The 12,180-nt window shown below is 34.8% G+C and overlaps 1 protein-coding gene across 3 annotated transcripts in view; it reads right to left on the reverse strand.

Moving 5' to 3' along the window:
• Nucleotides 1-971: 971 nt before the first annotated feature.
• Nucleotides 972-12,180, reverse strand: part of LOC107595299 (insulin receptor substrate 1-B-like) — a 48,661-nt gene continuing 37,452 nt past the window's right edge. For 2 of the 3 annotated variants that reach the window (XM_016285655.1, XM_016285657.1), the window contains exons 4-5: nt 5,616-5,672; nt 972-1,524 (exon numbers count right to left, since the gene is read on the reverse strand). In XM_016285655.1, coding sequence (XP_016141141.1) covers nt 5,659-5,672 — 14 coding nt within the window. In that variant the 3' untranslated portion in view covers nt 972-1,524; nt 5,616-5,658. The remainder of the gene's footprint in view (nt 1,525-5,615; nt 5,673-12,180) is intronic. The other variant, XM_016285656.1, reaches the window with a different exon arrangement.

Genomic DNA, 12,180 nt, shown 5'->3' on the forward strand with positions numbered 1-12,180 from the left:
GTGTTCGACCAGCTCAGTCTGGATTCAGTTAAACTCTATTGGTTACATTTGTATCCAAGCAATCACACGTCAGGTTGGAACATCCTGAAACAGTTCAGTAAAGAGTCAGGAACAAACATACTACATATAGTGCAAACACAACCATCACACACTGAATATCATAAATATTCATATCAATCACTGAGGTTTGTCAGAAGCAGATAAGGCAAAATATGTGTCCTTTCTTAAAGAAATAGTTCACCCAAAAATGAAAATTCTGGCATCATTTATTCAGCCTCAAGTTGTTCCAAACCAGCAGAAGAAAGTAAGTCATACAGGTTTGAAACGACATGAAGGTGAGTGAATAATGACAATTTTTTCAATTTTAGGTCAACTATCCCTTTAAATTAATTCAGAAGAAAGTCTTTAAAAGATAAAGATCTTTCATCGTAATAAAAAGTAAAATAAAAATAAAAAGGGGACAGAAAACACATGAGAAAATCATGTTTTTAACATTTTATTTTACCACTGTTGGCCAGCAATGGGTGTCACTGTGGAACAGAGTGTGGGGACGATTTCTAAATTATATCCTTTACACACACCACTGTTCCGGACTATCATTGGTATAATCCAATGTGGATTGGGTCAGCTAGCATCCTTGCGTGCCAGTGGAGGTAAGCTACCGCAGGACACCATCACAGAAGCACCCCACCCTTAGAGTAAAAATAGATGCTTAGTGTCACTGAGCCAAATGTCTGTTACTGGTTCCTTTCAGGACGCTTCTGTGAAGGGAGCAGAGGGAAGAGAGGCAGAAAAGAGACAGGCACTTAAGTACTAATGCATGGCTAGAACATGTCACGCATGGGGCAAAGGGGGTAAAGAAAGAAACAAGGAACAGGGAAGGATGATGAACCAGTCAGTCAACACATCTGTGATGCTAGATTAGCTAAACACCATGAAGAACACCATGTGAGATTCATAGTTACTTCATCTTCATCATTATCACCAGAAGAATTACCATCACTGTTGTTGATGTCTTGCTGCAATGCTTTTAAAGACCCTCTTTTCCTGTCATAAAATGTACATAAAATTAAAGAATAGCAACCTTTATCTTTCAAGTACATCAGTCAATTCTTGAACAATTTAAAGTCTATATTCAGAAAGCGACAATCAACAAGAGGCACTTTTTGAGTACACATACAATTGTGACTGAATCGCTGAATCCTTTTTGTGAATATTGGACACAAACTGTTCAAGGTTCTGTTGAAGGTCAAAGGTCATTGTCATTGGCTCCACTGTCTTCATTCTCCTCTCTGATAGGTTATTGTGCTTGTCTGTTGAGAGTCCGGAGCACAGGCAGTTGTTGCTCGTTTGGTGCATGTTCCCGTTGGTTGCAGCAACCAATCACTCTGTCAAAAGTGCTTGTGAAGTTTGCTGGGCTTTGTTCTCACACCTTACTCCGTGTTTCTGCTCTGCATTCAGGTGCACGGGAGAGCGCCGGTGTTCCGTTTCCCCAGAGTTCCATGTTGCTGCGGCATCAACATTCTGAAAAACACAGAAATTAGATATAAGTTGTTGCATATTCTAATACAAACGAGTGGCAGTGTTATTTTTGTATCATTGATATTACTATTAGTTATTGATAACACTTTGAATTAGATTTTATTTTTATATTTTCATTTTTTTTTATATTTCCATATTTTCATTTTAGTTTTGTGGCGTTTTTCCATTAGTTTGCATGTACTTTTTAGGTTTTAGCTTATATTTGATTAATTTTATAATACACCTGATCAGGGGGGATTCCGTTTTAAGAATAATCCTAAAAAAAAAAAAATTAAGAAATTCTAGTATAAATATAAAATGCATTGAGGCTGTTACATGTCAGCAGTAAATATGTCTGTAGTCTAAGAATAAGGTAAACTGAAACTCTGGCTGAGAATTCTTGTTACCTCACACTGTTCAGTGATTTGTGCAATTGCAAGAAAATCAATAGATATGTTCTATTGCAGCTGTTCTTCTCAGAATAACTATTTGTAAATGCATCGTGACATCGAGTTGTATGTGGTTAAATGGCCTTAATGTCATGATGATGTATAAGACCATATTGCTCTGAAAATGTAAACGTGTTTATGAGAGGTGAACGAGGTCGCACTTAAGTCACATGTTGGTTTAACGGATGCATGCATATGACAAAATATGCATGTTCAGTCAACTTAATCAATCCAATGTGCGCCACAGCTTGGTCCACAAATGTGGCCCCCCGGCATTAAAAAACAGTCAATGCAGAATAACAGATTGATGGCCTTTATTCATAAAAGCAAAGATAAGATAGTCTCAACCTCTTCCTCTGCCTAGCATCCTTTCATTTCCATCTATTATTGTGCTATTTGTAAAGAGTCAGAGTCATGTAGATAAACACAAACAGCACAGACAGGGAACACTGAACATTTGAAAAGTCTAAATGTACAGCTTTAACGGGTCTGATATCTAACGGGTCAGTGCCAGCAGCCTATGAATAAATATACACTGGAATACTAATATACTATACTATAATATTTGTTGGTTGATTGATTGATGGTAAATGATACATACACTAAATTATTAGATTAAATTAACATTTTGTTTACACAGTACTTACTCCAAATTCACTAAAAATAATAAAAACAGAAGACATGTAGCACCTACTGAGGATTACAGATTTTAAGATCTGTTAATTGGCCACTAAACAGTTATTGTCAATGCTGATAATCTCAAAATTGCCAAATAAATTATTCGGCCAGGCTGATATAATGGTCTATCACTAGTTGAGACATTATAAAACATTTTATATTTAACAACCACAAATTTACCACAGCCATTGTATATAAAACTATTATCTTCTAATATTGAATGTAGACTAATGGACGAGGTGTTGTATGTGTATCTTCAAAACGTAACTTTTGCAATAAATAAATTAATAAAATAACATGCCTATAAAAGCTCTGCATGAACCAACAAGTGAAATATCACCCAAATCCAATATCAACCGTATGTAATTTAAAAAAAAAAAGAGAGAGAAAAGCTTTTTCTATATTTAGTTGTAACTGATGTAGTAAAAAAAATGACATGTTTTGACAAAGGGAAGTAAACAAAATTATTATTGATGACCTGAAAATTGGCCAATGTTCCTTTTCCTTGTTGCTCTCAATTTTCTAGTCTTGGCTCTAATTGTAAAAAGGTTGCCCCCCTCCACCTCTGCCCTCACTGCGCACAGCTATATTTACTCCCTTCAGAACAAGTCGTTCCAACCAGAACACAAAGAGACTCAATCAGAAAGAGAGAGAGGAACAGGCAGAAATCAGATGGGCATCAGTACACCAACATTTGGCAATGCAGCACCTAAGACACAAATTATGCTGGTGACAGGTCGTGCTAGCCTTTTCAACAGCAAAAGAAAACTTTGAGATTTCGTTATACTACTTTTGTGTGTCCAATAAAGATTATTATTTGTGTTGTGATAACCTTTATGCAGAAGATAATAAAAAATAAACACATACATAATCACTATGATACAATTACAATATGCATTATCATTATTTATTTGCAGCTTTTTTCATTGCTATACATTTCTCAGTTTATAATCAATGCTGGCACTTCAATAACCGATGAAGTAGAAAGGTGTGCACACTGTTAAAAATTCCTCTCATCACAACACTAACTACTTTATGCTAACAGCACTAGTTTGGACATGACAGCTGCAGTGCTGCAGGTAAAGCCATTTCCTGCACTAAGAGCCGTGATGAGATGAGACCACAGATCCATGCATCCATCTCTCTCATTTCATCACGTATCCTGCCATCCGTACACTGATCAATTTAACAATGCCTCTGGGACCATCTCTCTCCCTCTCTTCCCCCTCTCTTCCACCTCTCTCAGTCTCTGCTCTGTGACATGTTTTATGTTTTATCTGTCTGTCTGGGTTGGCATACATTAGTTCAGTGTGAGTGTGAGTGAAGTGGAGAGAGTGTCTGCGGACCGTGTGTGTGTGTGTGTGTGTTTGTGAATGTTTCAGGCATTACTAGATGGCATTTTGGTGCCTGTATATTTTACAGTTTCATTAACTGATTTAACCAACCAAGCTGAACTACTAAAACGGCTTTGTAGCTTAAAATATACCAATAACCTGATAAATATTTATTTATATTAAATAAAATAACTTAAGTTAAATAAAGTTAAACATAAATAAGGTTTAAAAGTTTGGTGTCTGTATTAATACCTTTAAAAAATGTATTAAATACAATTGTAATGTTACAAAAAATTTCTATTTCCACTTTCAAAGAGTATCATGAAAAAATTAATCACAGTTTTCACAAAAATATTAAGCAGCATAATTGTTTTCAACATTGATTATTATAAGAAATGTTTCTTGAGCAACAAATCAGCATATTAGAATGCTTTATGAAATATCAAGTTACATGAAGACTGAAGTAATGGCTGCTGGAAATTCAACTTTGCCATCACAGGAATAAATTACATTTTAAAATATATTCAAATAGAAAACAGTTATTTCGGTTTGTAATAATATTTCACAAAATTACTGTTTTTACTGTATTTTTGATCAAATAAATTAAGTTTGGTGAGCATAAGAGACCACTTTCAAAAACATAAAAAAATCTTAACAACCCCAAACTTTGAATGGTAATTTAAATGTAACTAAATATAATTACACTCTAAAAAATGCTGGGTTGTTTCAACCCAACTTTGGGTCAAATATGGACTAACCCGTTTGGGTTAAAACTTTAATTAAAAAATTTAACCCAACAGCTGGGTTAGTCCATATTTGACCCAAAATTGGGTTGAAACAACCCAGCATTTTTTAGAGTGTACATCATAGAGGAAGTTTGGTGGTTTATAAATAAAAAAAAAAAAAAACACATTATAAATCAATGTATAAAAATGCAGTATAAATACAAAAATGAAAACAGTTCGACAGTTTGTTGGCATGTGCTTACGCTTTTTAAGTGACAAAGAAAGAAAAGCTGATGAGATGCCTTAAATAGCATTCTGGCATATAGTATGTAATGCCTCCTGTGTATGAAAGCATGTATGGACAGCTGTGTGTGCCTCTGAGTTCCTGTATGTGAGAGAGATGAGACATGCTGATTGTTCCTCTGCTCAGGTATGTGAGTGATGTTGCCTTTTCATCCCCTGAGGTTGTCAAGGTGAGGCTTGAGGTGGTTTTTGACTTGTGTGAAAAAGGGTTAATGTGAATAATGGGAGATGGAAACGACCAATGACTGCATTTATTTATTTTCATCAGCTCGTTCTGAGGTGCAAGTAATATATTATATATGAAAATTATTATATTCAGTCGCTTATCCTACGTTTCTTAGTGATATTTAGTGTCAGTTTTCAGGGCGTGACGATTTTGTTCTCTTTGACTTGTTGGATGGAAATGGTGCTTATTCGCAAATGTTTTATGTGATATTCCAATTTTGCGCAAAAGTTAAATTCGCAACTTTGGATGGAAACCCAGCTAATGATATGTTTATCCAGGATGTATGTGTGTGTGTGTGTGTGTGTGCCATTCAATGGGGTCTTACAACGCTGACATGAAACAACAGCTGTGAAAGTTCAACAAACATACACACACTAACTTTATGGAGAATGTCTTCTGGGAAAGCATGTGGTTGAAGTCCATCACATATCTAACACTGAAGGAAAGAGCACAGATCAAGAGAATGAGTAAATGAATGACTTTAGGAAAGCAAGAAGAAGGAAAGTCCTACAAGTAATCAGGGTTTATTAATTAAAGCGTGTGTGTAGTTGTTAACAGGTATCAGCATGTGTGTGTGTGTGTGTGTGTTGGAAATATAAAGTACATGAAAATCTGTGTGCTAGTGACGACCCCTTTGAGTTTTCATTTATTTCATATTTTTGAATAAATACTCAAATTCTTCATAAGACTGTGGAGCTCTGAGCGCTGCTGAACTCATGTCTAAGTCCACACCACAAAATGCTGCAGATTTCCCTCTAAAATCAACACAGAAAACGTGAAAAACGTCTGCATTTTCCATCAGGGCCTGGTGAAAACCCAACAACGAGCACTAAACTAACAAACACACTTTGCTGACTCATCTGTACCCTCTCTCTCTCGCTCCTCAGGATCAACCACTTTTTGCCAAACGTCTTTGCAGAAACATGCAACATAAATCATAGTTTGAATGTATCTTTCTCCATGCATAATACTATATAATATAACACAGCAATAATATCACTGTATAATTACCTTAAATATCTCAATGCAGCCCACTAAAATGAAATTACATATATCACATACCCTTCAAATTCAGCATATTCAGTATCTTGTGAAGTGAGTGATCTGAGATCTCAGTTCTGCTCACTGCTGTGCCGTTGGGCTTGACCTTTAACCCCAGGCTGTTTCAGTGAGACAGTCCATGCGATTAGTGCACATTTAGCACATGCAGCACAGAAACACAGACATATTTTGAATAAAACAGATTTTCAATAATCACAAAAATGCTAAAAGTTCTTTTTGCATTACCACAGAAAGAAGGCTTTTTGCACAGTATGTACACTACTGTTCAAATTGTGGGGTCTGTAAGAGAGAAATTAATACTTTTTATTCAGCAAGGATGCATTAAACTAAACAAAAGCAACAATAAAAACATTCATGATGTAAAAAAAAAATGTAATTAAACAGAAAATAGTTATTTTAAATTGTAATAATATTTCACAATACTACAGTACTTCACTGTATTTTTATTCAAATAAATGCAGCTTTGGAGATTTTTTTATTAGAATAAATGCAGCCTTGGAGAGCATAAGAGATTTCAAGCTCATGAAAAACATAAAAAAACAATCTTACCGGCCCCAACCTTTTGAAGGGTACTGTATACACAGGCTAAGTTAAAAATACTTTGTGGACAAAGTTGTTACCAAGAGTCAGCTAATTCCGATCTGATTCCGCTATAAGTGATTAACAAAAAAACCAACAACAATTTGGGTGAATTTCCGCACCCAAATTCCTGCCATTTCAATAGTAATCCATGTGATCAGGACTTTTGCGGGAGGACGAAAGATTTCTCCACACAGATTTTGCATCGGGTTCAAGTTGGTCAAGTGGATTAACCAAGCAAACCAACAGAAAGCTGCTTGGTTTAAAACGGTAGCTGTGTGTCCTACATCGCTACACTATTGACAGTGGACCTTCTTGGCCGCAGTTCGCTAAAGTGACCGCAACTTTATCCTTTTAAGACCCGAGAAAAGATTTTTAGGAAAAAAATAGTTTTTTTCATGTCTTTACATTGTTTAGAGCATTAATTTTTTTTTTAAAAAACATTTAAAATGATATTTCGCTCATAAGTTATGCTATGTCCTCGGTAGAGGACATCGGGACTCAATAAAAATAAATAAAAAAAAGACATGAATGAACATGCATGGGCAAAAACAATAGATTTTTTAAATCACCAATACATTTTTAGTTTTCAGGATTTTTTATTTTTTTTTACCAAACTTTGTATAAAGATGATTCGCAACTATTTTATAACAGAATGATTTGATATACAAATTTTCTTTCTGCAAAATATGTGTAAAATGGCCATAAACGGGTTTTCTCATTATATACAATGTATCTATAAACTAAATCTAATTAGCATATTGATGTGTTTTTGGGGCAACATGTAATGAAAAAAGAAGTGTAATAATGGAAGTAATATTTAACAAGATTTTCATAAAAATATATAATATTTCATAGAATATTGAAACATAATTTCTTTCCCTATTCATTTGTTATGTCTCCCAAAATGCTAATAAACATGCTTTTAGTCCCAGTGTCCTCATATCAGGACATGTATGAAATCAACCTCATGTTTCGTAACAGAAAGTCATATTTTGATTTGAAACCCCATAACATTTTCCTGAGATGTTGATTTATGACAGTTTAAGTTGAAGAGTTAGTCAGATTTAAATGATAATTACAAAATATTATCATAGTTCCATACGAGTGTCACTAAATTAATATCAGACATTTTTGAAGACCAAGGAGAGGGAGTGGTCATGGTGAAACATCCAAACATTTCGTATCTCTGAAAAGCCCTGAATGCGCTCTGTACAGGACATCCAGACTTCAAACTGTGGCATGTATAGTCTAAGAGAAATACACCAAAATATAATGTCCTCATATGAGGTCACAGGGTCTCAGGAGGTTAAATGATATAAAACACTAGATGTTGATGGTACTTTAGACAGGTAAGAAAATGTGTGTGTGAATATGTGCTCACAGTTAGGAAGAGTTTTGCTCTAGGTATTAAGAAGTCTCAAGAGGAAGCGGTATATATTTATTGAGCAATGCTGACTGAGCCCTTTCAGAGCTTCAGCTTTGAACTGAATTTGTCCATGTCCACACACACAGACACTCACACGCCAGTTTACTTAGCTTTATATCTGTTTCAATTACTAAAAGCTAAGCCAAACAGCTTTAGAATTTTTAGAATAACAACATGATTTGGTTTATATATTAATAATTTCTCCAAATGAGGACCCCGAAGGAAGGTTTTGTCAGATTTAGCTCAATTTGTCCCCAAAGTATAGCTAAATAAACCCTTGAAAACCATGTCAAAATACAGATCCAAAACGTTGCCTGATCAAATGACTAATTATTAATAGGCGTTTACTTCTCTAGTTTTTTTCCTTCCCATCATCCTCCTCTCTCTCACTTTCACTGTCCCTTTCCCCTGCAAGTTTAAGGTTTCACTCTGTATGTAACTCTACTCTGCAGAGCTTCAGTGAGAACTTAGCTAAGTGCCAATCTGGTCCACACGCATGCACACAGGACAACCGGCTGCCGAAAACATTTATTAATGAACAGAAAAAAAAGCCCTGCCTCATCTCTAAACGAGGGATGAACAGCCAAGACAATCTGTCTTCTTTCCGCCACTTCACTGACCCTCCATCCAGGGTGTTTCCCTGCCTACGGTTAGAGACGATGAAATAGGCTCCAGCATCCATGCAAGCCTATGCAGGACAAGCGCCTTGGAAAACAGATGGATGAATGGCTGGATGTTGTTGTTGTTTTTTTTTGCTGTACAAGAAAAAACTAATACTGAATTTGTTTAAAAAAGAATTTGGACACTGAAGCCACACTTATACTAATTTCATCAACTAATAAAATATAAAAACAATATAAAAATATATATATATATTTTTTAAATAAATGGCATTTGGCTTGCTTTTTTTTAATCTAATGCAATGACATACACTAGTATTCAAAGGTTTGGGGTCTCTTAAGCTGCATTAATTTGATGAAAAATACAGCAATATTATGAATTATTATTACTATTTTAAATTATTGTTTTTTATTTTAATATATATTAAAATGTAATTTATTCCTGTGATGCAAAGCTGCATTTTCAGCATCATTTCTCCAGTCTTTAGTGTCACATGATCCTTCAGAAATCATTCTAATATGCTGATTTGCTGCTCAAGAAACATTTCTTATTTTTATAAATGTTTAAAACAGTTGTGCTGCTTAATATTTTATCACAAATCATGATTAAAAAAAAATCAGGATTTTTGGATGAATAGAAAGTTCAAAAGAACAGCACTTATTTGAAATAGAAATAGAGATTTAAAATAGAGACTCTGCACTTTTGATCAGTTTATTCAATTTATGCAATTAATGCTGAATAAAAGTTCATTTCTTTTTTTTCTTTTTTTACTTACTGACCCCAAACTTTTGAAGAGTAGTGTAGACATTTTAAAGTGTGGCTTAAGTGATACTATGTGGGGCTGCTTGATATTGAAAAGAGAGCTCAAAAAGCAAGAGGGACTGGGAAGTTATACAAGACATTTTTTTGTCTTGTCAGGGTAGCTCATAAAGCATATCAGAAGCCCTGAAGCATTTAACCTGTCAACACACACACAGATAAGCACACAAACCCCCACAGACATACATACACACTTGATGAATGACACCGACATCATTCACAGAAGCAGAAAGAGAGAGTATCTCACATAGATCAGATTTAAAAAATAAACACACCAGACAGAATCAGCCTGTTTAATATAATATGTGAAAGTGCTGAATGTTTGTTTTCACATGAACTCACATGCACACACACACACACACAAAGTGCCGCCTCTTGGGTCACAGGGTTTAATCTCCACTTTTTCTCATCTCGCTAGCGATGATGAGATGCTGCAATGCCATTTATCCCTCTGGAGGTGCACTTCAGTGTTGGTGTGTCTGAGTTTTTGTTTGTGTGCGTTTGTGCGTTTGAGAAAATGTAGCCTTCCTGTTCCCTTTTAAATAAATAAAAAAACTAAACATGCACACAAAAACACAAACGAGTCATTTTTAGAAAGAACGCGGACAGTAATTACAGAGGGGGAGGTGTAAAGATGGAGAGCATGCAGAAAGGAACCAGGGGCGAGCAATGCTGACGCACATGATGAAGTAAGCAGCTAGCTGATGTTTTTGCACATCTGTACGTCACTCATCAAGCCTTTCAGTCACTGCATATTCAAACCAGATAGAGGAAGAGAGCAAACAGAGAAAAAGAGACAGAAACAGAGATAAAACGCTGAATGGGGAGAATGAAGACAGCTGAAAGATTAAAAGAGTTGCAGAGAAATGAAGCGAAGGGTTGAAAGAGAATGTTGAACAACACACAGAAAATTATGTGAAGAATCATTATAGATATAGTTCAGGCAAAAAAGAAAATTCTGTTGTTATTTGCTTACCCTCAAGTCATGTTTGCTGTTATTGTTTCTGTGGAATACAAAAGTACGCTCTTGAACCTATACTGTTTTGCCATCATTTTTGAATTTGGACATAAGCTAAACAAGAGCTTTGGTTATAGCTAATAAATCCAATTTATTCCTACGATGGCAAAGCTGAATATTCAGCATCCATTACTCTAGTCTTTAGTGTCACATGATCCTTTAGAAATCATTCTAATATGCTGATTTGCTGCTTGAGAAACATTTAACAATGTTGAAAACATGCTTAATATTTTTGTGGAAACCGGGCATGAGGTTTCAGAATTCATTGTTGGATGATCTTTCCCTTTAAGTCGTTGACAGGTTGACACTCTGAACAGTGCAAACTGTGCAAAGAAGCAAAGTTCTGAGAAAACAGCAGCTTCAGTGTGTGAGACTGTCACATTCGGGCTGGAGTGCTGGGGAGAGACAGGTTGATTTAGTTAATTGAATGTATGGGAGTGTTACATAATTTAGCCTGAGGCCCAGTCTGTTCTTTTAGCTCCCAACAAGCTTAAACCAGTCTTTGATGGCTACACTCACAGAAACTGTCTAACAAATCCACAATGTACAACTGTGCATATTGATCTACTGTAGCTGCATGAATGAGCATGCACACATAATATACAGTTAGATTATTGTGGCTTTGAATGGTATAATTAAGATTACGGTACCATTCAATAATTCATTACATTTCTAAAAATGTCATTCTAAAATCTACCATATCTAATAATATATAAAAACAAACAATATATTTAACAATATACTGTATAACATTTTATAAAGAAAATCATAAAAATTATAAAATTATAAAAATTTTATTTTTATACAAGATATAATACAAGATATAATAAATAAAAAACTATGTATTATTAAAAAAATATTAACAACAATATTAGTTAATATTATAATACATTTATTAATATAATAAATATTTATTTGTTATATTATCTACTGTATATTAAAATATTTAAATAATAATAATAATTATTATTAATAATAATAATAATAATAATAATAATAAAGTAATACATTATTAAATTAATTACAAATGATCAGTTTGGATGCTCTTCTGTGATACTAAAAGTACTTTAGTACTTTTCTTGCTCTCTCTCTCTCTCTCTCTCTCTCTCTCTCTCTCTCTCACACACACACACACTAAACTCCGGACTATGGGAAAAAATGATTCATTAGCAGACTTTAATCAGTATTGTTTCCCAAAGGCCCAGTAACCATAAGCTCTTTACACACAAGCCTATAGAGGCCAGATCCCATCTCTGGAGGGTGAGCACACGTTTGAGGAGGGCGATCATGGCCAAAGAGAGAATTGAGCAACTGAACTCTAAAACATCACACACACACACACTACTCCGGACTATGGGAAAAAATGATTCATTAGCAGACTTTAATCAGTATTGTTTCCCAAAGGCCCAGTAACCA

Source organism: Sinocyclocheilus grahami, unplaced genomic scaffold, assembly GCF_001515645.1.
Source record: "Sinocyclocheilus grahami isolate Dianchi unplaced genomic scaffold, SAMN03320097.WGS_v1.1 scaffold200.1, whole genome shotgun sequence".
NCBI lineage: Eukaryota > Metazoa > Chordata > Actinopteri > Cypriniformes > Cyprinidae > Sinocyclocheilus > Sinocyclocheilus grahami.